The sequence below is a fragment of the Petaurus breviceps genome, unplaced genomic scaffold (genome assembly GCF_028583685.1).
Source record: "Petaurus breviceps papuanus isolate PSGF00001 unplaced genomic scaffold, PetGlider_PUasm1.0 90808, whole genome shotgun sequence".
NCBI classification, from domain to species: Eukaryota; Metazoa; Chordata; class Mammalia; order Diprotodontia; family Petauridae; genus Petaurus; species Petaurus breviceps.
The window spans coordinates 3,558,843-3,583,139 of NW_027187349.1; the positions used below are offsets into that span (position 1 = coordinate 3,558,843).

At 36.8% G+C, this 24,297-nt stretch overlaps 1 protein-coding gene across 1 annotated transcript in view; it reads left to right on the forward strand.

Moving 5' to 3' along the window:
- IGF2R (insulin like growth factor 2 receptor) overlaps nt 1-24,297 on the forward strand; it is a 160,884-nt gene that overhangs the window by 82,666 nt on the left and 53,921 nt on the right. The window contains exons 11-18 of the mRNA XM_069070364.1: nt 3,660-3,824; nt 6,284-6,424; nt 15,224-15,367; nt 16,041-16,178; nt 17,462-17,609; nt 18,151-18,328; nt 18,966-19,081; nt 20,083-20,251. Of these exons, the coding sequence (XP_068926465.1) occupies nt 3,660-3,824; nt 6,284-6,424; nt 15,224-15,367; nt 16,041-16,178; nt 17,462-17,609; nt 18,151-18,328; nt 18,966-19,081; nt 20,083-20,251 (1,199 nt within the window). The remainder of the gene's footprint in view (nt 1-3,659; nt 3,825-6,283; nt 6,425-15,223; nt 15,368-16,040; nt 16,179-17,461; nt 17,610-18,150; nt 18,329-18,965; nt 19,082-20,082; nt 20,252-24,297) is intronic.

Here is a 24,297-nt window from a genome sequence, read left to right on the forward strand (position 1 = left end):
GTGTGTCTTAAGTGATGTGATACAATTTTAAATTTAATAATAAGACATATTTCTTTAATGTTTTTCACAGACTTCTTAGCTCAGTCACAGTCTGGGTTGTTTTTTTTTTTTTTTTTTTTTACAAAACACTTAATAGGCGGGGCGGTCAGGTAGCACAGCAAGTAAGAGCACCGGCTCCAGTGTTGAGAAGACCTGGAGATCGAATCCCGGTCTCAGACACTTAGCACCCACCCAGAAACACCTGGCCGTGTAACCTTGAGCAAGTTACTTAACCCCAATTGCTTAGGGGCGGCCAGGTGGCTCAACGAGTAAGAGCACCGGCTCCAGTGTTGGGACGACCTGGAGATCAAATCCCGGGCTCAGACACTCAGCACCACACCCAGAAATAACTGGCCGTGTAACCTTGAGCAAGTTACTTAACCCCGATTGCTTAAAATAAAAAAAAAAAAACACTTAATAGGCATATTTATAGTAATTTTAATAATATTGCTCTAACATTTAAAGGTTTTCAATGTACTCTTTTTTTCACAACCATCCTGTGAGATTGCTGGTGTGAGGATTATTATACCCAATTTAGAGCTGAGGACACTAAAGCTCAGAGAAGTCCCTTGTCCTTAGTTGAATGTCTGTATTAAGTATCTGCAGCAATATCTGAACCCTAGCCAACACTCAGGTTCAGCATTCTTTCCACTGTGCTGTGTTACCTTATGTGTCTTGTATGTTACGTGCTTAGGAGAGGAACCTGTTGGTAAACAGATGTTTCTGCTCGGGCTGAACCCTTGTTGGTTTCTGTGTAGCTCCTTTTGTGTCTCCTAGTCACATAATTGGGGAAGGGTTTTTGAAATCACATGGACTGTCGCTTTTCAAAAAACTGCAAATATCCTTTCTGTAATGTTGTAATACAGCAGCTTACTTTTTCTATGTAGTTCATATATGAAACTTCCTATAGAAATTTAGATTTCAAGTAAAGAACAGGATATTTTGAATATCAGTCTTGAGGTAAGGGGCCTATGCTTTAAAAACCTATGTGAGTAACATGGATGAAGCAGTGAAGCCTATATTTATGGTCTTAGGCAGTTTAATAATAATGTTAATAATAATAATGAATAGAGCAAGGATAATAATAATGAGAATAATTTGCTTTGTAGTGAGGCCAGGCTTAAATTTACAGTAGAATTCTAGATGAAAGTATCCTTAGCAGAGAGGGCTAATTCAATATTCTCTTTTTCAGTCAGTACCACTACTACTCTTATATTTACCTTTAGGCTTTTGTAGTTCACATGAACTAATTGTTAGTTTAATACAACAAATATTAAGTGCCTGTAATGGTAAACATAATATATATGGATGTTAATTGGCTAGAATTATTTAGGAAGCACTGTTTCCTAAGTAATGTAGTTCAATCTCTTTGTTATTTCTCTTTGTATCATTTGACTTTGTAAAGTTTCATACTTTAGCTATCTTTTCCATGGAATATTCTCTTTCCCACCTTTCTGCCTTTTCATACAGTATATCCCTTTACCTGTCTAATCTGGTCTTTCTACTGCTTTCCACAAAATCCCCCCCCCCCCCATTTCTTTCATGTCTTTAAAGGATCACCTTTGGGAATCCATATATGACCTTTATTTATATGCTTTATTATTTATTTTTTTTTCTGCTAGAATGCCTTCCCCCCCTCCCCAGTTGTTTGAGGTTTTTCTCCCTAACTAGAATATAAACTTGCTAGGTCAGAGTTACCTGTCTTTTTCTGTGTCACCTTCTAAAACCTTCACCCCCTTCCCAACCTTAAAAGGGAATGGTAGGTGACATGAGGAAAAAGTGAAGGGTGTAAAAAATAAACATATTGGAGAAGTTAGTATGGTTTGCATAAGGGAAAAAGGAAAAATCTTAAATGATTTATCAAAATTCATAGCAGAAGTAAATTATACCAGAGAAAGTAACAAGTTATTATAATTAAGTTAATATGAAATTAGTTGAAAGTATTTATTTTGGTGGATAAGAAACTAGCTTAGAAACAAGAAATAAAAAAATAGAGATAAATGAATTCTATGTATGCAGAAGTGTTAATAGCAGGGTCTCTTAGTGATCAGTACTGAAACTCTCATTTAACATTTTTTGTAAATCATTTGAATCTTATGTGGTGAAAAGTGTAACTTTGCAAAGACTTTTCTGCAAAAGCTTTTTCAAATGAGTAAAATGCCTGTCTGGTGTTTGTAAATCAGAGGAAGATATCACAAGGCTTTATACATATATATATACATATATATATGTATATGTATATGTATATATAGTGCAGATAAACATTATTATGGGTAAAGATAATATTTATAGAGAAAAATTTGTATACATATATTTTTTGTTACATTTGAGTTCCAGGCTGTTTCCTTCTGTCCAACCCTGCAGTAGAGAAGGCCAACATCTCTCTCTCTCTCTCTCTCTCTCTCTCACACACACACACACACACAATATAATACATAGTTGCACATATCAGTTCTTTCTCTGGAGGTGGATAGCATCTTCATAGGTTCTATGTAGCTGCTTTAAATATTCATATATCTTAGAACAGCTGGCACTCAGTTATTCTTACAATACTGCTGTTTCTGTATACAGTGTTCTCTTGATTCTACTTATTTCACTTGCATTATTTCATGCAGATTTTTCTGTTTTTCCTAAAGTCAACCTGCTCATCATTTCTTATGACACAGTAGTATTCCATCCCAAACATATACCACAACTTATTCAGCTGTTCACCAGTTGAAATGCATCCCTTTAGTTTCCAGTTTTTGCCAGCATAAAGAGAGGTGCTATGCATATTTCAGAATATGTAGGTCCTTTTCCTTTTTTCCTGATTATTTTGTGAAACAGACCTAATAGTGGTATTACCAGGTCAGAGAAAAATACTTTAGACTAACTTCAGAATGATAGGCTCCAGATTTCCCATTAATCTTTCCAAAAAGGGAACTAGTAATCAGACTATTTGCAGAAGACATGTGTACAACATACAACTTATCAACAAAATACCATGCATCATCGGGAGAGAGAGAATTAATGAAAGTGTTATGAGACAAAACCATTTTTGTATAATACCATCCAGGTATTCACACCTAGAATAATGTGTATTATTCTAGTCTTTGAGCCTGAAGGAGATAAATGAAGCTGTAAACAATCTGTTTAAGATACACTTAATAATGAAGAAGGTTGAAGTGAACATTTACTTCTTAACTAAAGAGCAGATAGGATGGAATTCTTCAAAATCATGGATAGTGTAGATGGGGTGGCCTTGAAGGATACGTGGTGAGGCTTTTAGGAAACACAGCATTGGGCAGTGAAGGAATTTGGGGAGTGTGTATGATGAAAATATACTTTCAGAAAAGTTAGTATTGGCAGTTGGATTGACCTTAGTATGATATCTACTTGTTACCCTTTAGTCTTTTAGATTTCTTCACTGAATGTTTTCTAAGAGTATGTAACTTGTGTTTTTTCTATATTTGTATCATATGCATACCAATGCTATTTATCACTTGGTAGAAATATAACTTAGATACGGATTTGTGACTGGGCAAGAAATACCATAGTGTTCTCCCTCACCATTTGTGATCCTAAGATTTTGACTGTACTCACATGTTGTATATGTGTCTTGTACTTATTTCCCTCTATAGGCAATGATGGAAAAGGAACTCCTGTGTTCACGGGTGAGGTTGACTGTACCTACTTTTTCACGTGGGATACAAAATATGCTTGTGTCAAAGAGAAAGAAAACCTTCTTTGTAGAGTAACCGATGGGAACAAGCGATATGATTTGTCCTCATTGGTTCGTCACTCAGGTATAGTTCTTGTGGGCATTTATCCTTTTTCCCTCCCCCTAATTCTTTCAAATGGGTGAATGGAGATATTTCTGACTCTTAACGTCTCTTCCCATAATTACCTGGTACTTGAATTATATTGAATTTTAGAGATGGAAAGGGACCTTAGAGAGGAGGAAGTCATGTTCCACATGTTGTAGGGAGGAAGTAGGTCCAGAAAGGCTAAGTCACCTGCCCAAGGTCATTTAGTACTTCGGATAATTAAATTGGGAAGAAATTGCCCTTACGTAACTTCTTGTCTTAGGGTCTTACGTTTGTATAGATCTTGTCACTTGTCAGATTTTCACATTTATTTCATTTTTTTACTATTTTATCTTCACAAAACTCTATAAAATAGAGTAGATATTATACTAGTTTAAAAAATGAATAAACAGAAACAGATATAAAGTGAATTGTCTGAAGCCCCATAGCTAATCACAGGTTTTGGACCAGAAAGTCTAGGTTTCTTTTTAAAAATTAGAAATTTTTTTTGGCCTTTTTTTTTTTGGAGGGTAATTGGGGTTAAGTAACTTGCCCAAGGTTACACGGCTGGTTTTTTTGTGTGGGTGTTAACTGTCTGAGGCTGGAACTGAACTTGGGTCCTCCTGACTCCGGGGCCAGCGCTTTACTTACTGCGCCACCTAGCTGCCCCCCCAAAATTAGGATTTTTGAAAAGGAAATGTTCCTTTTTGAAGTGAAACCTAATTTCTCACATGTATATAAACACATGCATTATATGCCATGTCTTTGTATATGTGTATTGTATATACACATTAGAGCAGTATGAAAATCAAGAGTCCTTTGTGTGTTCGCATATATTCTATATTTCTTATCCTGTACCTCCACTGAGCTATAACTGGTGTGTTTTATGGTCACTTTAAATTCCTCTAATATTTTTATTTAAAAAATTTTTAAAGTGTGTAGTAAAGTGCTTAACTTGCTGTACTTTTGTTGACTTGAAGTGCCTCCATTCTTCTTGTGAACGGTTATTTAATTTTCTAACCCGTTCAGAAACCTTCTGGCCACCATGTCCATTGGCCCATCAAGTACATCAGCTGTGTGTGTATGCTTGATCTTTTTATTTCAAGATTTATTGGTATCATTAGTTGTACTTATTTCTATATGATCACTGTGGAAATAATAAACTTTTCTATACTATCAATTAGCTAGATGACCTTTGGTAGTAGTTCATTTAAATTCTGTGAGTCTTAGTGGCCTTATCTGTAAAATGGGGATGATAATTGACCTCACAAACTTGTGAAGAAAGCACTTTCTAAACCTCAAAAGTGCTAAATAAATGGGGACAATTTTTGTTTCTCTCACACTCAGATTTGTAGCTCGTTGTGGCTTTGAAAGATTGACTTCTTGCAGGATTATTGTATTTGATTCTATTTCAGAGATTTTGTTTTGATAAAGGGCACACTGTCTTTGTCACTCATTTATTGTTGACATATGGAATCTTATGTTTTATATTTTTGTGGGGCAGATCTTATTTTAAAATCCCTTTTTATTATAAACTTAAAACTTGGTTGGCATGAACATTTCAGTATACAAAGAGGGAAAAGGGGATTGTATATGAAACCACGAATCTGTTACATAAGTTTTTTTTAAAAGTGTATGCTATTGTTAGCGTGGTACTAATAAATTGTTGTTAGTTTGTGCCTCCTTCTGAACTTCTGTATATTTTAAAAAATGTTTTAGTGATGCTCTTTAAATAAAATTTTAAACTTCTCTTACTTCCTTCTGACTCTCCCTCCCTTTCCCCATTCACACACATACCAGGTAGCCTGCTCTAGTAACAACCAAGCATAATCATGTAAAACACTGACCATGTCTGAAAATGTACTTTATACAGCCTTAGCCAGTAACCTCTCTACCAAGAAATGGGTCCACTGTTTCATGCACATCTTTTCCCTTCAACTATATTAAGTAAGCCCCTTGAGGGTAGGACTATGTCTCATACTTTGTTTTTATCCAAAGGAATTTCTTGGCACTTAATAACTTTTTGGTGATGTAAAAGGTTGAAAGCTACTACTGAAGAGTCAGGTTTAAAACTTGATGGCCTGTTGATGTATCACATTTTTTTTTCAGACTTGTTAAAAAAACCAAGCTAGATTTTTTTATTCCATGTTGCTTCTTCCTTGGCTTTTCAATTTCTTACATAGTAGCTAGCTTATTATGGGACTCTGAAGAACCATGTTGTGTCTCTTCCCTCACCCCATTCCCCCTTTTTAAAGCCTATTCCAGTGACATGATGTATTTCAGTTACATTAAAATAGAATCATGACAATCTCATCCTTTTTTATTTGGATTAAGTTTCTAGTATAGGTTATTGACATTTAACTTTTAATTTTGTTTAGATTAATTGTCTGTAGTGGTGGTGGTGGTGGTGACTTAGTAAGACTATTGTTTTTGGCTGAAAGTAAATTTTTCTGTTTTAGAATTGGAGAAAAATTGGGAAGTTGTGGACAGCGGCCGCATAGAATCAGGAAAGAAACACATTTTCATCAACATTTGTCACAAAGTACTTCAGGAAGGAAGGGCCAAAGGCTGCCCAGAAGATGCAGCTATATGTTCTATTGGTGAGTATAACATCCCCAGAAAACACTGTGGTAGTTTTCTTCTAGGGCTTATAAAACTTTATCCCTTTAAATGGGTTTGGTTGTTTTTTCAGAGACAGAAAAATCTTATTCATGAATTATATGGTTGTGATGCTCAGTGAACTTTGAGTCTCAGAGAAAGCTTCTCTGACTGAGGCTTCAATTGGGGGTCAGAAATAAAGAATGGCTGTAGATGGAAAAGGTGTTTGGCAAGGCTGTTAACATAAAGAACCACGAAGAAAACACTGTCCCTTAACACTCTTGTGTTATGTGATCTTACGACAGTATTGTTGACAGTTCTATAAATTAACCTTGCTTTTACAGTTACTCACTTGAGTCTTTTCTTAAGTTGTGGTTTAAGGAACAACCAAATATAAGAGCCTTTATCCAGCTGATCATATAACCTGGATTTGTCCGGAACAGGCATAGTTTCAAATAGTGTATTCCTAAAATCAGGTAATGGTATACAAGTTCCAGTGTTTCAGCAATTAGCAACTGGTTGAATCAAGACTGAATTTTAATCAAAACATTCATTAAAAATATTCACAAAGCTAAAATATGTAAAAGATTTTCTATTTTAAATTATAGACTGAGAAATCTCTTAACTTCTCAGAGAAACCTTGCCAAATTGTCTGGTATTTTATATGTTTATGGTTATATACATGTATAGTGTGAATGTTTGTGGTGTTCTGGGAAAGGTGGGGGAACAACCAGGTATTATTTTTCCCAGTATAAAACCTCTGAACGTTACTTCATGTATTCATTCATAAAAGCCTAGGTTATTTTGACTGCAAGGCAAAATAGATTGACTACAATGTGGGGCAAAATGGCATTGTGGGTAAAGAGCCAACTTTGGGGTTGAGAAGACCTAAGAAAGTCCTACCTCTCACACATTTAATTCAGTTTAAGCATTTCTAAATGTTTTCTGTGTGTCAGTACAGTAATAGGTAATGGGATACCAAGGCAAAAAAGGAAACAACTCCTGCCCTAGAAGAACTTATTTTTCTGTACATGTTGTCAGTGTGACTATGAACAAGCCCCTTAACCTCTCATTGCCTCAGATACTCTAAGACTGAGTTACTCATCTACATTGATGCACTCGTGGAGGGTATGTACAGTATTCTCTATTATCCAGAAGCAATTGCTGATTGGCTCTTGAATGTCAACATTCAAGAGGTGGAGGTGGTTTCCAAACTGAGTCATAGGTCTAGATCACAAAAAAAAAGGTAATTACAAGCATTACTCATGGGAAGAAATCTGACATCACTTCATAGTCAGTGAAATGTCATTGTCTTTATCAATAATATTGTATATTTCCTTTTAAAAATGACTTCTTAGCTGAGTGTAGGGGTACGTGCTATAATCCGTGCTCCCAGGAGGCTGAAGCTGGTGGAGTTTGGTGGAACTAGGGAGTTCTGAGCTGCAGTGGAGCTAAAGTCAATTGGTTGTCTGCACTTAGCCTGACCCCTGGGGAGTGGGAGGATTGGGGTGGGGGTGGGGCAACCAATAGGCTGCTTAAGGAGGGGGTGATAAATGGATTAGATGAAAGCTTCCATAATGGTTAGCATTGGGATAAAGCTTGTGAGTGGCCACTATACTTCTATCCTGGGCAATATTAGGAGACACAATCTTCACCATAAAAAAAGATGGTTCTTTGAAAATGAAACTTGTCACAAATGGAATGGTATTTGCATATCACGCTAGGAAGACACAGAGTTTCATATCTTTGGATTATAGCCCCATGGCAATATATACATTGTTTAGCTCTAAACTTTGGTCAACAAGATAAAAAAATAAAGAAGTTATGGACAAATTCTTTTTAAGTAGGACTTCATAATGGGTCCTTCATCTAACCCCAAAGATTGAAAAATTTTTACATCTTAGTAAAATAAAAAATAAAATAAAATACTGGTGTTAATATCAGTTTTTGAACTTTTTATCTTTCCAGGTAAAACAAGTGAACAAATAATTGGTTTTATCTTTTTTTAATGCTATAGCATATTTATTACTAAGATTGTTGGTATATATACTGAATTGTTGATATATCAGCTGAGAATACTAATCTGGTTTCAGAGAATCTTCTGGAAAATGTTGGCTAAGTGAAAGAGAATCTTAGCAGGAATTGCTCATATGGTGCATGTTTGTGACACCTGCATTGGTGTCAAGTTCAAATAGAAATGGGGGTCACTAAACTATGTAAGGATTCCTATGGGTTGCATATTGACTTAGAAAACTACATATTGACAATATATATGTTCTATTGTATTTTTATTTATTTTTAAAAATATTTCTCAGTTACATGTTAATCTAATTTCGGCTGCACTCGAGTGTTGCAGGTCACGTGTGTTTGACACCTTTTGATGTAGATGATGTACTTCTTCCAAATAATGGGGAGTTATAAAGGTCATTTTTCCCAAATTTTTACATTATAAAAGGGTAGTATCAATGTAATTTTTATCAAGGTATAGAAAAGATTTTTTCCATTTGAACATACAGAATGATGTTTTTGAAATAATGTTTATTTTAAACATATTTTATCGTTCCCTTATATGTATATTGCCTTTGTTTTTTGTGTATGTCCCTTTCCTTAACCTGCAAACTATCCCTCTTAGTAAAGAATTAAAAAAAAGTTGAAAAAGTTTGAGTTGATTAAACTCACCAGAATATCAGTTGATTCTGATGGGATATTCCTTGTCATCAAAGTTGTTTGTTTTATTGGTAACTTTTGTTTTCATCTGTATTTCTTAACATTATACTGTCCTATACCCTTCTCCCCTTTTCTCATCCCTGAAATTCATCCATGGTAACACACGACGACAAAAAAGAAAAAAAGGGGAACAATTCAAGAATATTAATCAGCACATCTGACTCCCAGTATCATATACATTGTTCCATTCCCATAGTCCCACCATGTCTGAAAAAAGAGGGGTGGTGCCCTCTTCTAGGTCTTCTTTGGAGCCAGGAGTGTTCATCATCATTTCATAGTATTCAGTTTTGAATGTTTTCTTCTTGTTCTTTGCACTTAAGTTACTGCAGTCATTGTGTGTTTCATCCTGGTTCTGCTTCCTTCAATTTTCATTAGTTCGCGTACCTTTGTTGATTCTTATGGCATTTTATTCATTTACTGCTATTCATTTAGCTGTTTCTCAGTGGATGGAAATATTCAGTGTGTGCCAAAAGTCTTAGTACAATTTTAAGCTTTTAATAGCTTAGTTTTAATTTCTTTGATACTAATGTTTCAACCACATTATTATTTCTGATGAAAATACCCCTGATATTCTGAAATTTTGGGATCCTTCCTCAGAATTTTACTGTTCTTAACCAATGTTGACCTCAGTATCTGTTATATTTTTTATATGGAAGAACAGTCTTGTATTGGCACAAAAATCTGCATATGGATGTATGTTTATATGTGAATTTAAAAAAAATTAGAACTTTTATTTCTCAGAGAATTGTGGAAGAAAAATTTGTGGAGGGTATTGGAGAGGGATCCTGGAAGAAAAGAACTAGCAGTAGTAAAGACAAAAGAAAAGAGGGTAAGTAGAATATTTAAAAAACGAACAGAAAAGAAGCTCAGAAGGAGATGCTTTGAAACTGTTTTGAGTTAAGTATATATTTTTTAAAAAGCAAGCTGTAAACATTAGAGATTCATGGTTTCATATTTATATATAAAATTCTTTTTTCTTTGCATATGGAAATGATTGTATTGAATTTGGAATAAAAAATAAAAATTATTTTTAAAATGTCTGTGTTTCTTTGTGACTTGTAACCACCGCTCCTGAATTCTAATCTGAGGCTAAGATGCACAAGTCTAATTCTTTCACTTGACACTCTTTCAGATATTTGAAGACAGTTGTCATATGTACTCCTAAGCCTTCTTTTCCCCACGGTTTATAAATATCCCCTGTTGCTTCACTCACTGCTTACCCTCATGTGACAGGCTCTGTAGTCTTCTCACTATCACTGCCCTCCTCTGAACATTCTAGTTTGTCATTGTCTTTTCTGAAATGTGGCACCAAATGATCTGTGGACACTGCCTATATTCATTTGCTTTTTGGGACTAGGTTGTACTAATTTAGTTTGACCTTCCAGTTTATTCAGACTTTTTTTTTTAGTACTTTATTCATCCAGATACTTATGAACACACAAACACACATACCCATAGAGACACTATGAAATACATGTGTTAGATCTGGGCTTATTATAAGAAGTACTTTCAATACATTTTATAGATTCTTCTATCATCTTTGAACATCTAAAGATACCCACAAGATAATTATAATAATTTAATTGTCCAAACCCTGGAATTAAAAATAAAGTTGTAGTGATAGAGCCACAGCCTGTGATGTTTTACTTTTATTTTAATACATGCCCCTGTCAAGGTTAGGGTCTAAGACACTCTGTATAGTTTACTTTCAGGTAAAGTATGAAATTTTCTGGCACTTTGAGAACTGTGGGGAAATTACCAAACAATCCCTACCCCACCCTCTGCTCCCAGTGTTGGGTTTTTGGGGCAGATTTCCAAAAGATGAGTTATACTCACTTTGTGACTCTCACCAAGTATCAAGCAAACCTGCTTACTTTCTTGGCAAAATATTGGGGAGAAGGGAGTGAAAGATGAAATTGGAATAGTTAAAATGAAAGGTTCAAGGTCATCTCTGGGCTGTTTATTTAGGTTGTTTGTTGCTCGTCCTACTAAAGTTGGTTGTTCTTTTAGGAGGCGCTAAAGAGAGAGAAGCAAATACCTTTTCGTACTATTACTGTTTAGTGTGGAAATGGCAGTTCAAAGATGCCTTTTAGCATCTTATCTTGGTGGATCTTGCTAGTATCTCCCAAGATTTAGACCATGGTACAAAATGTACATTTTCTGGGTCAAAGCAGATATTTTAAAAATTAAATTTAAAGTTTTAAAATTAAAACATTTTTTTCTACACCATACTGTCATACTGTCCCCATTTTGTAGTTTCTCAGTTGATATTTTTAATCCAAATGGAAAAGAGTGAAACAGGTAGTAACTGGTCCAAACCCATAGGCCCCCCATGAATTACAGAAACCTTAAAAAGACACACCTTCATAACTTCTAGGCTATTTAGTATGGATTAGGGTAAAGCGCCCCCCCCCCCCCCCAGTGTCTAGAACATGGAGAAATCTTGTTATTTACCATAGTCATTACAAACCTAGAGTTTTATCCAGTTCTGGGTGCCATGTGTTTTGTTTTTTTTTAGTGGGGAGGGAAATTCAGAAGGGAGGAGAAACATTCTCCGTTGTTGGTGGAGTACAGTAATTTGCTTTAAAAATATATTGCATCCTCCTTTAAAGTTCTTCCTCTTTAAGGTAAGTTTAATAGAAGTCAACTGACTTCCTACATAGTAATTTGCTACCAATTCCATTTCTATTTCTTTTTTACTTTTAAACTTGTAAAAGTAATCTCTACTACTGTCTCCACTTCATCACCCACTTCATCTTGCATGCTTTGGAATGTAATTTCTGTTCCCACCATTCTAAGGCTACCTAGAAGGTTATACCAGTGTTTTCCCTATCCCCCCACTTTTTCTCATCGTCTCTGTAAGCTTCTCTTAAACATTTTGACATGGCTTAGAATTCCTCCCTTATACTGACTCTTTTTGATTGTAGGGCTGTACTCATTCTCCTGACAGCTTCCCTTCTTCCCTAGTTCCTTTCTTGAATCTTCAAAGTTGGTATTTCTCTGTGGCAGTCTCAGTCATTTTGATGAGTTCAACTTTATTTTATTTTTTGCCAACAATTGCACAAAATACTTCTCTAGTTCCCCTCTTCCAAGTTGCTGAGCATTGTCTCCAAACTAGTTTAATAACACATTTATATGAGAGAAACTGAATGGAATAGTGCACAGAAAATCCATCTTGATGCCAGGAATATTGGCAGCAGTTTTGCCCATGGACTGTATACTGGTTAAGTCATTCAGTCCCAGCGCCCTAAGCAGCAGACGGTAAGTTGGAGAGAAGGGGTTTCTTCATTAGTGGATTTCCACATTTATGTACCTATCCCACCGGTCTTCCACCAGCATTTTCCTCCGATAAAGCCAAAACGTCCCTCCTTATAACAGGAAAGGTGGAATGCTCGTATTTGAATCCTGCCTCCCCTGCCTCCGGCATGACTTTGTAGCACCCGTCCCGGGGCTTACCCCCCACCCGCCACCCGAGGTTCCGCCCTGGGATCCTGGACTGCACTAGGTGTAGCGCGATGTCATTTTGAATGGGTCTTGTCCCTACCGCTGTATACACGTGGGATGGAGGGGTTGGGAGTGTTTCATGTAGTGGTAAGACCGACTGGAAAGATGTATAGATACGTAGGTATATAGATTTCCATAGATATCTATATAACAGGTCTATCCGGAAGACAGGCAGATGTGAAAGTTGAAACATTTCCGGTAGGTACTGCTGCTAGATAAATAGACATAGATAGATATAACTACCTTTTCTTCTGGCCCCTCTGCCTTCCCCTCCCCTACCAGGCCTGGGGGAAGACCAATAACTTCAGGCCACACAAAACAAAACAAAAGAAAAGATCGGGAGTCATTCTCGGAGCTTTCGATCCTCTAGTTAAATCGTCTGGAAGAAAGCGAACGGACATAGGTAAAACACGAACTGTGCAGTCTTGTTATGGCGCTTCAGAGCCCGTCCCAGGCCATATCCTAGGCTATAGCGCCGCCTCGTGGCCAAAGTCAGACCGGCCTACGCGGCTTCGGGCATAGTGTTCGGCTCTAGCCCCGCCCCCTTACAACTTTGGCGACGTGTGGGGCACGTGGCCTCACGGCTACCCAGAAGGTTGTCGCAGGCGGATGTGACGCGGCGGTGGACCCCGTGGTATGGCGTGGTCCGGTGGTGCGCCGGCCAGCAGTAGTGGGGATACAAATACGCGCCTTCAGGATACCTAAAAGCTGCCTCCAAGCTGGGCCTAGCCTCAGGCACAAAAGCTCGTCTGAGGCCAACCGGGGCTTTGCGGTGTTCAGATCAGGAGCACGTGGTTACCGGCCTGACTCGGGGTTTTGAGTTTTTTTTTTTTTTTTTTTTTGGACCTCTGCGTTTTGGCGCAGCTTTTTGATAACAGTGGACGGCCGGAAATTACGCATTTGGTGCACGCCTTAGGACAGAAATTGTGACTAAAGGCTCATTGTGAAGCCCTTTCCCTTTTGGAAGAAGTTTATGGCCTTTCTGAAGCACCGTCTTCCTAAATATTTGACTAAGGTGTGCGTTTTCATTTTTATATATATATGTACATGCATACATTTATACATACACCTATATATGTACATACACACACACGGCCACTAGGAGGCACTCTGACACCAACCCTGAAGGAAGCGCGCAGTAAAGGACAGCAACAGTGACTGCCCAGCCAACTTCCTTGCTTTCCCCCAGACTGCCTAAGATGGTGTGTGCCCGGGCACACGTGCGCATGCCCTTCTTAATAGGGATTCTTGGCAAATGTACAAAACTTTTCAGACCCAAACGGGGGCGGGAGGGGGGGGGGCCAGAACATTAAAAAAAGCCATACAGTATTGTACACACATCTGACCCATTCATACGTTCCTAGATTAAGACTTGGAAGGGACCTTGGAGACCGGCTGGTGTCTGCACCCTTCTCATTTTACAGATGACGATACAATTGGAAGATTTAGAGTTGGAAGGAACCTTGGAGACCGGCTGGTGTCTACACTTCCCACATTTTACAGATGAAGATGCGATTGGTAGATTTAGAGTTGGAAGGAACCTTGGAGACCGGCTGGTGTCTACACCCTTCTCATTTTACAGATGAAGATGCGATTGGTAGATTTAGAGTTGGAAGGGACCTTGGAGACCGGCTGGTGTCTATTCTTCCTTCATTTTACAGATGAAGATGCGATTGGTAGATTTAGAGTTGGAAGGACCTTGGGAACTGGCTGGTGTCTACACTTCCCTCATTTTACAGATGAAAATGCCGATCGGTAGATTTAGAGTTGGAAGGGATGCAACTCTCATTTTGAAGGTGAAGATATGTCCCTGGATCTTACTAAGGCTTGGAAGGAACCTTAGAGACTCTCTGGTTTACAGATGAATTTAATGAGACAGAAAGGTTGCCTAACTTGGCCAAGATGTGACAATGAAAGGCATGATTTGAATCCTGGACCCCCCTTCCCTGCTCCCCATTCTCTTCACTCCAAAGCTATTGTCCCATTGTCCCTTTCTACTGAGCAAATTACAGCTTCTTTGCTTTACCCTGAAAGAACTAAGACTCCTTTAGGCACTAATAAAAGCAAACACACACCCAGCATTGAGAAAGTCCTTGAGTCTTGGTTCTTTGTTTTTACTGGGACACATAATGGTAAAGGAGCTACAATATTAACTAGTATTTATATAGCACTTTTAGATTTGCAAAGTGCTTTATCTGTATTGTCTCTTGTGATTCTCCATATGTGTGATCCTGGGATATGGGTGCTATTATTTGACCCATTTCACAGCTGAGAAAACTGAGGCAGACAAAGATGGGGTTTCTTGCTCAGCTAGTAAGTTTCCGAAATTTGAATTCGGGTTGCCTTGACTCTACATCTATCACTCTATCCAGAGTACCATCTCACTGTAAAAAAGAGTTGGTTTACTGGTAAGGTAAACTTTGAATGGTGAAGGAATTCGACTAGTATGTTTTACTTACCTTCATTAGAATGTTTGATTAATACATTGTAATAATATAATTTTTTAAATTTTCTATTTTATTTTTGTTTAAGATGTAATTGACCAGGCCTTCTTTCCTTTCTCTCCCCAGATGATCAAGGTTTTAAAAATCTGGGCAAGTTTGTGTCTTCTCCAATAAAGAACAAGGAAAACATTCAGCTTTCTTACTCTGATGGTGATAACTGTGGCCAAAACAAGAAAATCGCAACCATCATAACACTTATATGCAAGCCTGGTAAAAAAAAAAAAGAACATTTCAATTCGTTCTCTTGGCTTTTGTAGAACTTGTGCATTTCCTGCATTTATTTTTTTCTGTCACCCATTCACTGTGTAGCAATCTGATACTTTTGTTTCAGTGGCTTAGCTCAGAGACTACATCCTTTATGAGGCCTTGCCTGATTTCCACCTCCTCCCCACCTTATAGTTATTTTGTATGTATTTGACTTCCTTCTGTGTGTCAATGTGTCTCTGTCTTTAGAATGTCAAGTACTTGAAGGCAGGAAGTGTTTTGTTTCAATTTTGTCTTAATTTATTTAGCACCTACCATAGCAATTGGTGTCTAATAGGTGCATAATACCTGCTTGTTGAGATTTGGGAGTAAAGGTCCATAAGTGGAATTTCTGTTTGTGTTCAGGCATTTAGATTATGCATGTTTTCTTTTTTAATCACTGCCCTGATAGTTACTCCCTTTTGACATATCTTAAAGCAATGAAAGCTTATCATTTGAAGTGGCGAGCTCCTATAATTTTACAGATAATATAATAAACTAGAAATAATATAAATTGATGAGTATGAGAATAAAACTCCTTTTGATCATGACCCTAATTTGGAGGTTACAGGTCATTCTGGTTTAGCTGGCTTATTAGGATGAACAAAGGAAGATTATAACTCTTGTTTCTTATTGATAGGTGATTTTGAAAGTGCTCCGGTTTTGAGAAACTCGGGGGATAATGGTTGCTTATATGAATTTGAGTGGCATACAGCTGCTGCCTGTGTTTTGTCTAAGACTGAAGGAGACAATTGCAGAGTTACTGATACACAGGCAGGTTTGTATCTGAGCAGAATCCACATTATTGTGAATACTGTTTTGTAATTATGGTAATGTAAGATCCAGATAACTTTTACCTACTCAGTTTTGTGTAAGGAATATTTATAATTTCACACCCTTTTGATCCATGAGTACATTTTAGATGGAACTACATTTAAAACTGCAAAATATGAGATCTCGTTTTTGGAAATCTGGTGAAATTCTATGATTGTGGCTTCTTGTTCTTAAATGATATTGGAAATAAAGGCTTGTTTCTAAGATACAGAGGGTATAAGTTCTGTCAAAACCTAACTTTAGTTTTGCTCTACTTAAATAGTACCCAAATGGCACCCAATTTCTTCCTACCCTAGAATCCACCGCACTCTTCCTGGCAATGCTTCCTTTCAGCATTCCTTCCTAGCCAGATACTTTATCCCCAGTCCTGCCAGAGAGAATTGCCTCTCCAGTCTGACCAATGAGTAGGTCTATTCCACCTGCCAGTGGTGGTGCTCTGCTCTGGTGGGTCAGGTATCCTCCTGCATCTTAAGCACTCCCACTCCTTTTCCATCTGCCTGCAGCTGAGCTCTTCTAGGCAGTGTTGTCTTTCCCAGTTAGAGTGTGCACTTCTTGAAAGCAATGATTGTCTTTTTCTTTTTTTTTTTAAGCAGTCGGGGTTAAGTAACTTGCTCAAGGTTACACGGCCAGTTATTTCTGGGTGTGGTGCTGAGTATCTGAGCCCGGAATTTGATCTCCAGGTCATCCCGACACTGGAGCCGGTGCTCTTACTCGCTGAGCCACCTGGCTGCCCCTGACTGTCTTTTTCTATTTGTATCTCAAACACTTAGCAAACACAATTCTTGCCAAACAGTAAGCATTTAATAAATTGTTTTCATTCACCTACCTACTATGTATAAAGTGCTGAATCAAATCAAGTAAAGGCAATTGAATTTAGTGTTTGTGCTGATTTCACATAAGAGTTAACTGAAAAAATTAACCCCTTAAACACATCATTTTGTAATTTTGATGGCTACTTTCCCCATAGGATTAGTTTTTTTTTTTGCTTTTTTGGAGGGCAATTGGGGCTAAATGACTTGCCCAAGGTCACATGGCTAGTTTTTATGTTAAGTGTCTAAGCCAGATTTGAACTCAGGTCCTCCTGACTCCAGGGCTGATGCTCTCTATTCACTGTGCCACCTGGCTGCCCCAGGATTAGTTCTTTTGATAAAGATGGTTAGTTGAGCATAAAACTGTAAGAAATATCTGTCTTAATTATATGTGTCTTGACTTTTTATTTATACTTAGGATTTTCTTTTGATTTGTCACCTTTGACTAAGAAAAATGGGGACTATTTTGTTGGAACAGAGAAATATAACTTCTATATAAATGTTTGTGGTCCTGTCTCTCAAAATATTTGTCCGCCAAATTCAGGAGCATGCCAAGTGGAAAAAAGGCAAGTAGTTTCTATTATGTTCAGTGTACTTTTAAGTAATTGATGCTTTGAGGGTTTTATCCTACAAAATATATTTTAGAGCAGGAGTGGGTTGTAGTCTCCTGGTAAAAATTGAAGCCTACCCTATGTTTAAAACCTTGTTTTGGTTGTACAAAGAAAATCTGTTACTAGAGTATGATGATAACTTATTTTTTAATATTACAAATAAAACTCCTTGAAGAGATGTGTGGTTCAGGCACTGGTCTCGGAGTGAAGGCCTGAAACTGTTACCTTGTAGGGTTGTGGTAAGGAAAAAACTTAAGAAAATTGATAATAATTGTAAGTTGTTGGTTATTATCATCATTATGATTAGTGAAATTCTACTTTAGACATGTCAACAGCTAAGGAAAGGTAGCTAATGTGCATTTAATGTGTATTTCCTTACTGTTGGGTAGTATCTCTTTGCCTAAAGAGAATAGTACCTTGAACAATTAATGTTTCTTTTGCAAAAATGTTATTGCTTTTAATTTCTCTTTTGAGAGTGCTTTGTTTTTTCTTTTAGTCAAACAAAAGCTTGGAATCTGGGAATGAAGAGTTCTGCCCTGTCTTATTATGATGGGATGATTCAGTTGAGCTACAAAAATGGTACACATTACAATAATGACAAAAATACACCACGAGCTACACTTATCACTTTCCTTTGTGATAGAGACGCTGGAGTGGGTGTCCCAGAGTACCAGGTAAGAAGTACATCTTATATATGAAAACTAAAGTAAAGCTAAAAGAGGGGGAAGGCTAAGTACTATGTTAATGAAATTACTGTAACGTTTCTGAATTACAAGCGAAATGTCATGAATAGTAGGGAAAGTATGAACCACAAAGTTCTTTACACATAACCTATGATGCTAACTGCTGTATATTTTTCCCCTAAACTTATCCAGGAAGCTGTCATGATGTTTTTCTTAGAAGTAGAGCTATTAGTCTGGTTTCCTGGCCAAATTCTAGTCTGCTATGGATCTGAATTGCTTCTTTTAGTTTTGCCAGAGTACACTAGTGCTATTCATTTTCTAAATCATTTGGTGTCATGAATACCTTCACTTAAGCTCCAGATGGTATTAGTACAGTGTACACAGTATGGAATGCTACAGAATTTTATAGCATAAACCATAAAACTCTTATGTTCTCATTCTCCTTTAGCAGTGATGATATGAAGAAAATCCTGGAATCCCTGCTTAATTTGTGATAATTTAAGAATAAAATAAGTTTTACTTACTTTATAAATTAATAGGAAGCTTGGTCATATTCTTTTTTGCTGTGCCTCACTCTGAAAGGTTTTTATATCTTTTTCCATTTGCTATCCCCTTTATAATTTCTTAGGAAGAAGATAATTCCACCTATAATTTTAGGTGGTATACTAGTTTTGCATGTCCAGAGGAACCACTGGAATGTATAGTGACGGATCCCAAAACCCTGGAGCAATATGATTTATCCAGGTAGGGTAGTTTGTGGCTTTCCATTGCTCACTAGAATGGGTGCAGGTGACTATGTCTGGTCTTTTAGAAATTGTTAATGAATATGCCCCTGAATTGATGTTCAAAAGTAGTTAATTTTGCATGTACATGAACAAAATAGGAATTTGGGTTGAAAAATTGAAAGTTTAGAGCTAGAACTACTTTGAGGCCATATATTGCAGCCCTTAAATTTTTAAAGTTTAGGAAACTGAGGCACAGTGAGACTAAAATTGACTTCCCCAGAATAATCTAGCTAATGTTTGAGGTGAAATCTGAACCCAGACCTTTCTGACTCCAAGTCCAGGGCTCTATTTTCTTACTGTAATAGGTAGATATGGTATATGGTAGGAGACCTGTTATATTAATTGCCATTGTGTGTCACAGTGAAGATTCAGTGTTAGAATCCATTTCCTATCTCTGTATAAAGTTGCTCCCTTTCCTTCAAGGAACAACTTGGGTACAATTGCTTCCCTTTAAAAAGCCTTACTTCTTCCCTCTCAGCTGAAAGTGATATTTCCCTTAATTTTCTCTTAGCATTTTGCCTAGATCTCTCATTTGCTTACAAAATATTTTCCCGTTAGTAAGTAATTTGTCTATGTACCTTTTTCCTCTTCACCTCTCTGCTATTAGATTGTAAACTTTAAAACAGGGTCTATGTATTTTTTTAATCTTCTTCCAGTCTTTATAGATAGGAGCTACTTAATAAATTGATTACAATTGAATTAGCTTCATAGGATGAATATGCTCAATGATTTTTTGTATATTTTCAGATCAGTTGGTTTTTAGAGATTCATTATGTCCTTATGGAACTTTTTAGCAAAAACAGTTATTTGTGGTGATAGGGATTAGTAGCTAACACAGCAGCATATAATTTAAGCAAATTTTATTAACTTTGAATGATAGGGAACTTTTTCTTTTTAATTGGGCATATATTTTTCTGTTATATGTGATGTTTAAAGACATGTTTTATTTTGAAATTTTAGTTTAGCAAAGTCTGAAGATAGTAGTGGCAGAAACTGGTATGCAATGGACAACTCGGGGGAACATGGCACATGGAAGAAATACTACATAAATATTTGTCGACCTTTGAACCCAATTCCAGGCTGTGATCGAAATGCTTCAGCTTGTCAAATGAAATATGAAAAGGATCATGTAAGTCTTGTCTTCTACTGGCTATTTTATTTCTCTCTGGATATGGGCCAGTATAACTTATTCCAGTAAGCTCAGCATCACTGAATACAATAATATGGTCACAAGAGTGTGACTACTGATTATAGATATAGACTTTGAATCTCATCAACTTGCTGGCTGAAGGGATTTTGTGTCATTATTCTGATTTAAAATGTTAAAAAAATTAAAAATCATGATGCTTGTGACTTTTGGTTTTGAGGAAATGGAGGTACTCAGAGACTCTAATTCTAACTCAAAGACTTTTGAGTGATTCAGCATTATTTTCTGGAATACATGAAGAGTTATTTCAGCATCAATACTAAAAAAAAGTCTTGCTTCTGGATTAATTAACAAATCTGAAATTTAGATAATTGCTTTTTAAGGAGACTAATTAGCAATTTAGCATTAAAATGAATTCAATTACTAGAACAACTTCTGTATATTTTTCCAGTTATTTGAATATGCTAATTCTTATATGAAAGATACATTTGTGCCCTGTAAAAGGATACATTTGTGCTCCTGTAAAAAGATACATTTGTGCTCCTGCAAAAAGTTTTTTATGGGTCCTTGGCGATTTACCTTTCTTGGCTTTCTTTATGTGGTAGCTTGAAGGTTGTTTAAAGAAGGAGGAATGTCCAGCAGGGTGGTAGAGTGAAAGGCTGACTCTAAGCCTAGCTTCTGTCACCACTTCAAAGCAAGAAAGATACAAAAGAAAGTGATGAAAATGGCAAGAGAAAGAAGGGAGACATTTGGAAAAAAAAAACCCCGAACCAAAACAAGGCATCTGATCAATGCACTGCCCCACTGGCTATTTGTTGCTGTTAGACGTGTAGCTTTGTGTGGCTGTGGTAGTATTTCTTCTGTCTTTGTTGGAATTTCCCCTTGTCCCTTTACTCATCTCTACCCATTAATAAGGGGAGAACACTGAACTTGCCCAATCTTGGTGTCTTGGTTGGGAGAATTGTGAGAGGGTTCAGCAGTAGAGAACTATTTAGATAGTCATATAGTACAGAAGAGAAGGGGCTTCTGAGAGCACCAAGGAAAAGGTGGAGTATTAGCTCAGTTGAAGCAGCAGTTTTTCCCTTAGGTGTCTTTCTTTTACAGTGATCCAATTGATCCTTTCTCCCTCTATGGTGGGCCCTCCCTACCTTTAATAAGAAGAGGTCACTGGAACCAACCAGACATCATAGATAGATTGCCAGATAGAATAAAGCAGTCCAAAGAAGAGCACAATATTGAATAAATACTACAGAATTAGAGATAGTGTTTCAAATCTTGGATAAAAGGGAAATGAGGCAATAATTTCTGCAGATTCTTTTTATTCCTTCCTCCCCCTACCACCATGATAATGGAGCTGCAAATATAAATTCTAGAATGATTTAGAAGAGAAATCAAATAATTAGAAGTATGAAAAGAAGAAAATAAAGATGGAAATTAGGGTAGAAATCAGAGCACTGAAGAAATGAAAGAACAAATGAAAATCAACAGTTTGGAACTTAAGTCAGAAAGATCTCTTCTAAACAGAGGCTCTGAAAAGGGACATGGCAGATTTTGAATTCAGAAATATAATAGAGTGGAAGAAAATGTGATAGAACAGTATCAAAGGATAATATTGGAAGAACACATGTCTACTATATTAGCCAAAATGATTAACCTTGAAGAAAGAAACCACTGAGGTAATCTAAGGTTAATGGTATGGAAAAACATAATGATATAAAAAAAACCCCAAAACACAACAATACAAATCCTGAATACCACTCAGGGAACAGTGGAGGTAAATTTAACAAGGAAGAATTTAATTTTTTCCTTCAGTGGAAACCCAGGGTTTACATGAAACCCTGAAATATTTGAAATCAGTGATCTAGGGGCTAGCTTCAGTTATTGTTTAAAGACAGTCAATTTCAGATTGTTTGCAATCCCATTAGAGAATATCTAGGGTCAAAAGGAATCCTGGGTCAAAATATCCAAAGGGTTAAAAGAGGAGGAAGGAAAGAAGAATTGAATGAAAATTTCTTTTACTAAAACCCATAGTTTGTACATAAATGAATAATCAGTATTGATGGTGATTGAAAAATACAGAGTAAAATTGCTTTGGTGAGGAAGAGGGTTATGAGAACATGAGGGAGTTGGAGTTCTAATGACAACAGGCATGGGCTTAAGAGAATAGCAATCTAGTTGTCTCTTACCCTGTTTGAGAGAGCTTGGGAAAGTGGAAAGAGAATTGGAAGGGAAAGATAGTTGTGCAGGGATAGGAGTTGTTCTTCTTGGGAAAGGAAATGGTAGAAACTATCTGGGGGCATCAGGGCTTGTATCCTTGGAGTTGGAGGATGTGTGGCACAATGGAGACTTCAAATATGCCCCATTTAGAAGAAATAGGCACTTTAGGAAGGTTTCTTTCTTGAGGAAGGGTTATGTTTCTTATAATGCAACTCTGGGGTGGGAGTAGAACGGCAGGGTTGGCTGGGCTCCTGAGAGTTTCTGGCATAGAGGGTGGGTAAAAAGGGGCACATATGTTGAGAGATAGGATATGCTGGCCTTGGCTTACGTAGGTGGTGACTGGAAGGGAATGGAATATGATGGGGCCCCTTTACACAAGGCTACACAAAGGAATTTCCAACATACCACACTACTGCATTAAAATTTTTATATTCCTGGGAGTGACATTCCTTGTAAAACCTTAAAAAAATTTTGGAAAAAATATAGGAGAGGCTTGAGTAGGTCTGTAATTACACACACGCACACACGCACACACACACACACACATTGGATAAAGAAGGCTTTTGTTTTCCAGATGCCCCACTTTGTATAAGTAACATAAAGTAAAGAAAGAATATTTAACCAGAAAACCCATAAATAAGAGGTTAGATTTCATAGCAACTGGGAAGGGGAAAGGAATATAGAAAAAGATGAATTAAATGAATATTTCTGAAAGGGATGCCACAAATGAATACCATCCAAATTAAGAGATTGGATGGGAGTGAACTAGGGAGTTTTCTGAACAGTATTTATATATGGGCTGGGGAAACTAAGAGTAAAAAGGAAACCAAATCGACTCAATGAACTTGGGGTAAGATAATGAATAGGAGCAGAAAAGGTTGGAAGTGAGGAAGAGATTCTGTAAGAGATTGCCATCATGATAAAAGGGATGGTTTCAAAAGAAACCTGAGAAAATTTATATGAACCGATGCAGTGTGAAGTGAATAGAAGTAGAAAATTTATACAACAATAATGGTGTAAAGACAAACAACTTTGAAAGACTTCAGAACTAGGACAAACACAATGACCAACTATGATTTCAAAGGAAAAATGGTGAAACCTGTTACCCACCTCTTCACGTGGCTGTGAGAATTTGTCTTGCTTTACTATGTATAGCATTTGTTACAAGAAGTTTCCAACCTCCATTACAGTTGATGTCACGAAAAAAACATAATAAAGGCTTGTTAATTGAATTAAAATAATTTTAAAATTGTACAAATGTCAAAAGTAACTGAATCTGGATTAAAAGCAATGGCCAAAGTTGTTTCTAGAGCACAGGTGTTAAATTCAGTGTCCCACAGCGCTTCTAAGTGTGACCCAAATGGGATTAAAATATAATTGGGAAATATTTAACAAAATACATAAAACTACAATAAAGCATTGATGATAACACCTCTTTACATTGATATGTGGCCCACAGCGATATGTGGTTTAGTGTGGCTCATGTTTCTGAATTTGATACCACTGTTCTAGAGGATAGATGATGAAATACACTTATTAGTAGAGAGGTGGAAGGAATCATACTTGTGTAATTTTGCATATACTGTCAAAACTAGGACTTGTGGTGGTTAGTTTTAATTAATTTTTCTCAATTTCAGGGAATGGTTGAATGGTGGGGAGAGGAGGTAAAGATATTGGTATTAAAAAAGCATCTGTAAAACCTTAAAGAAACAAATTACTGTGAGCAATACAAATTGCAAGAACTAACTTCTGACATTATTAAAAAGAAGATAAATATCATTGCAAAAGAATTTAATGTAGTCAAGAAGATT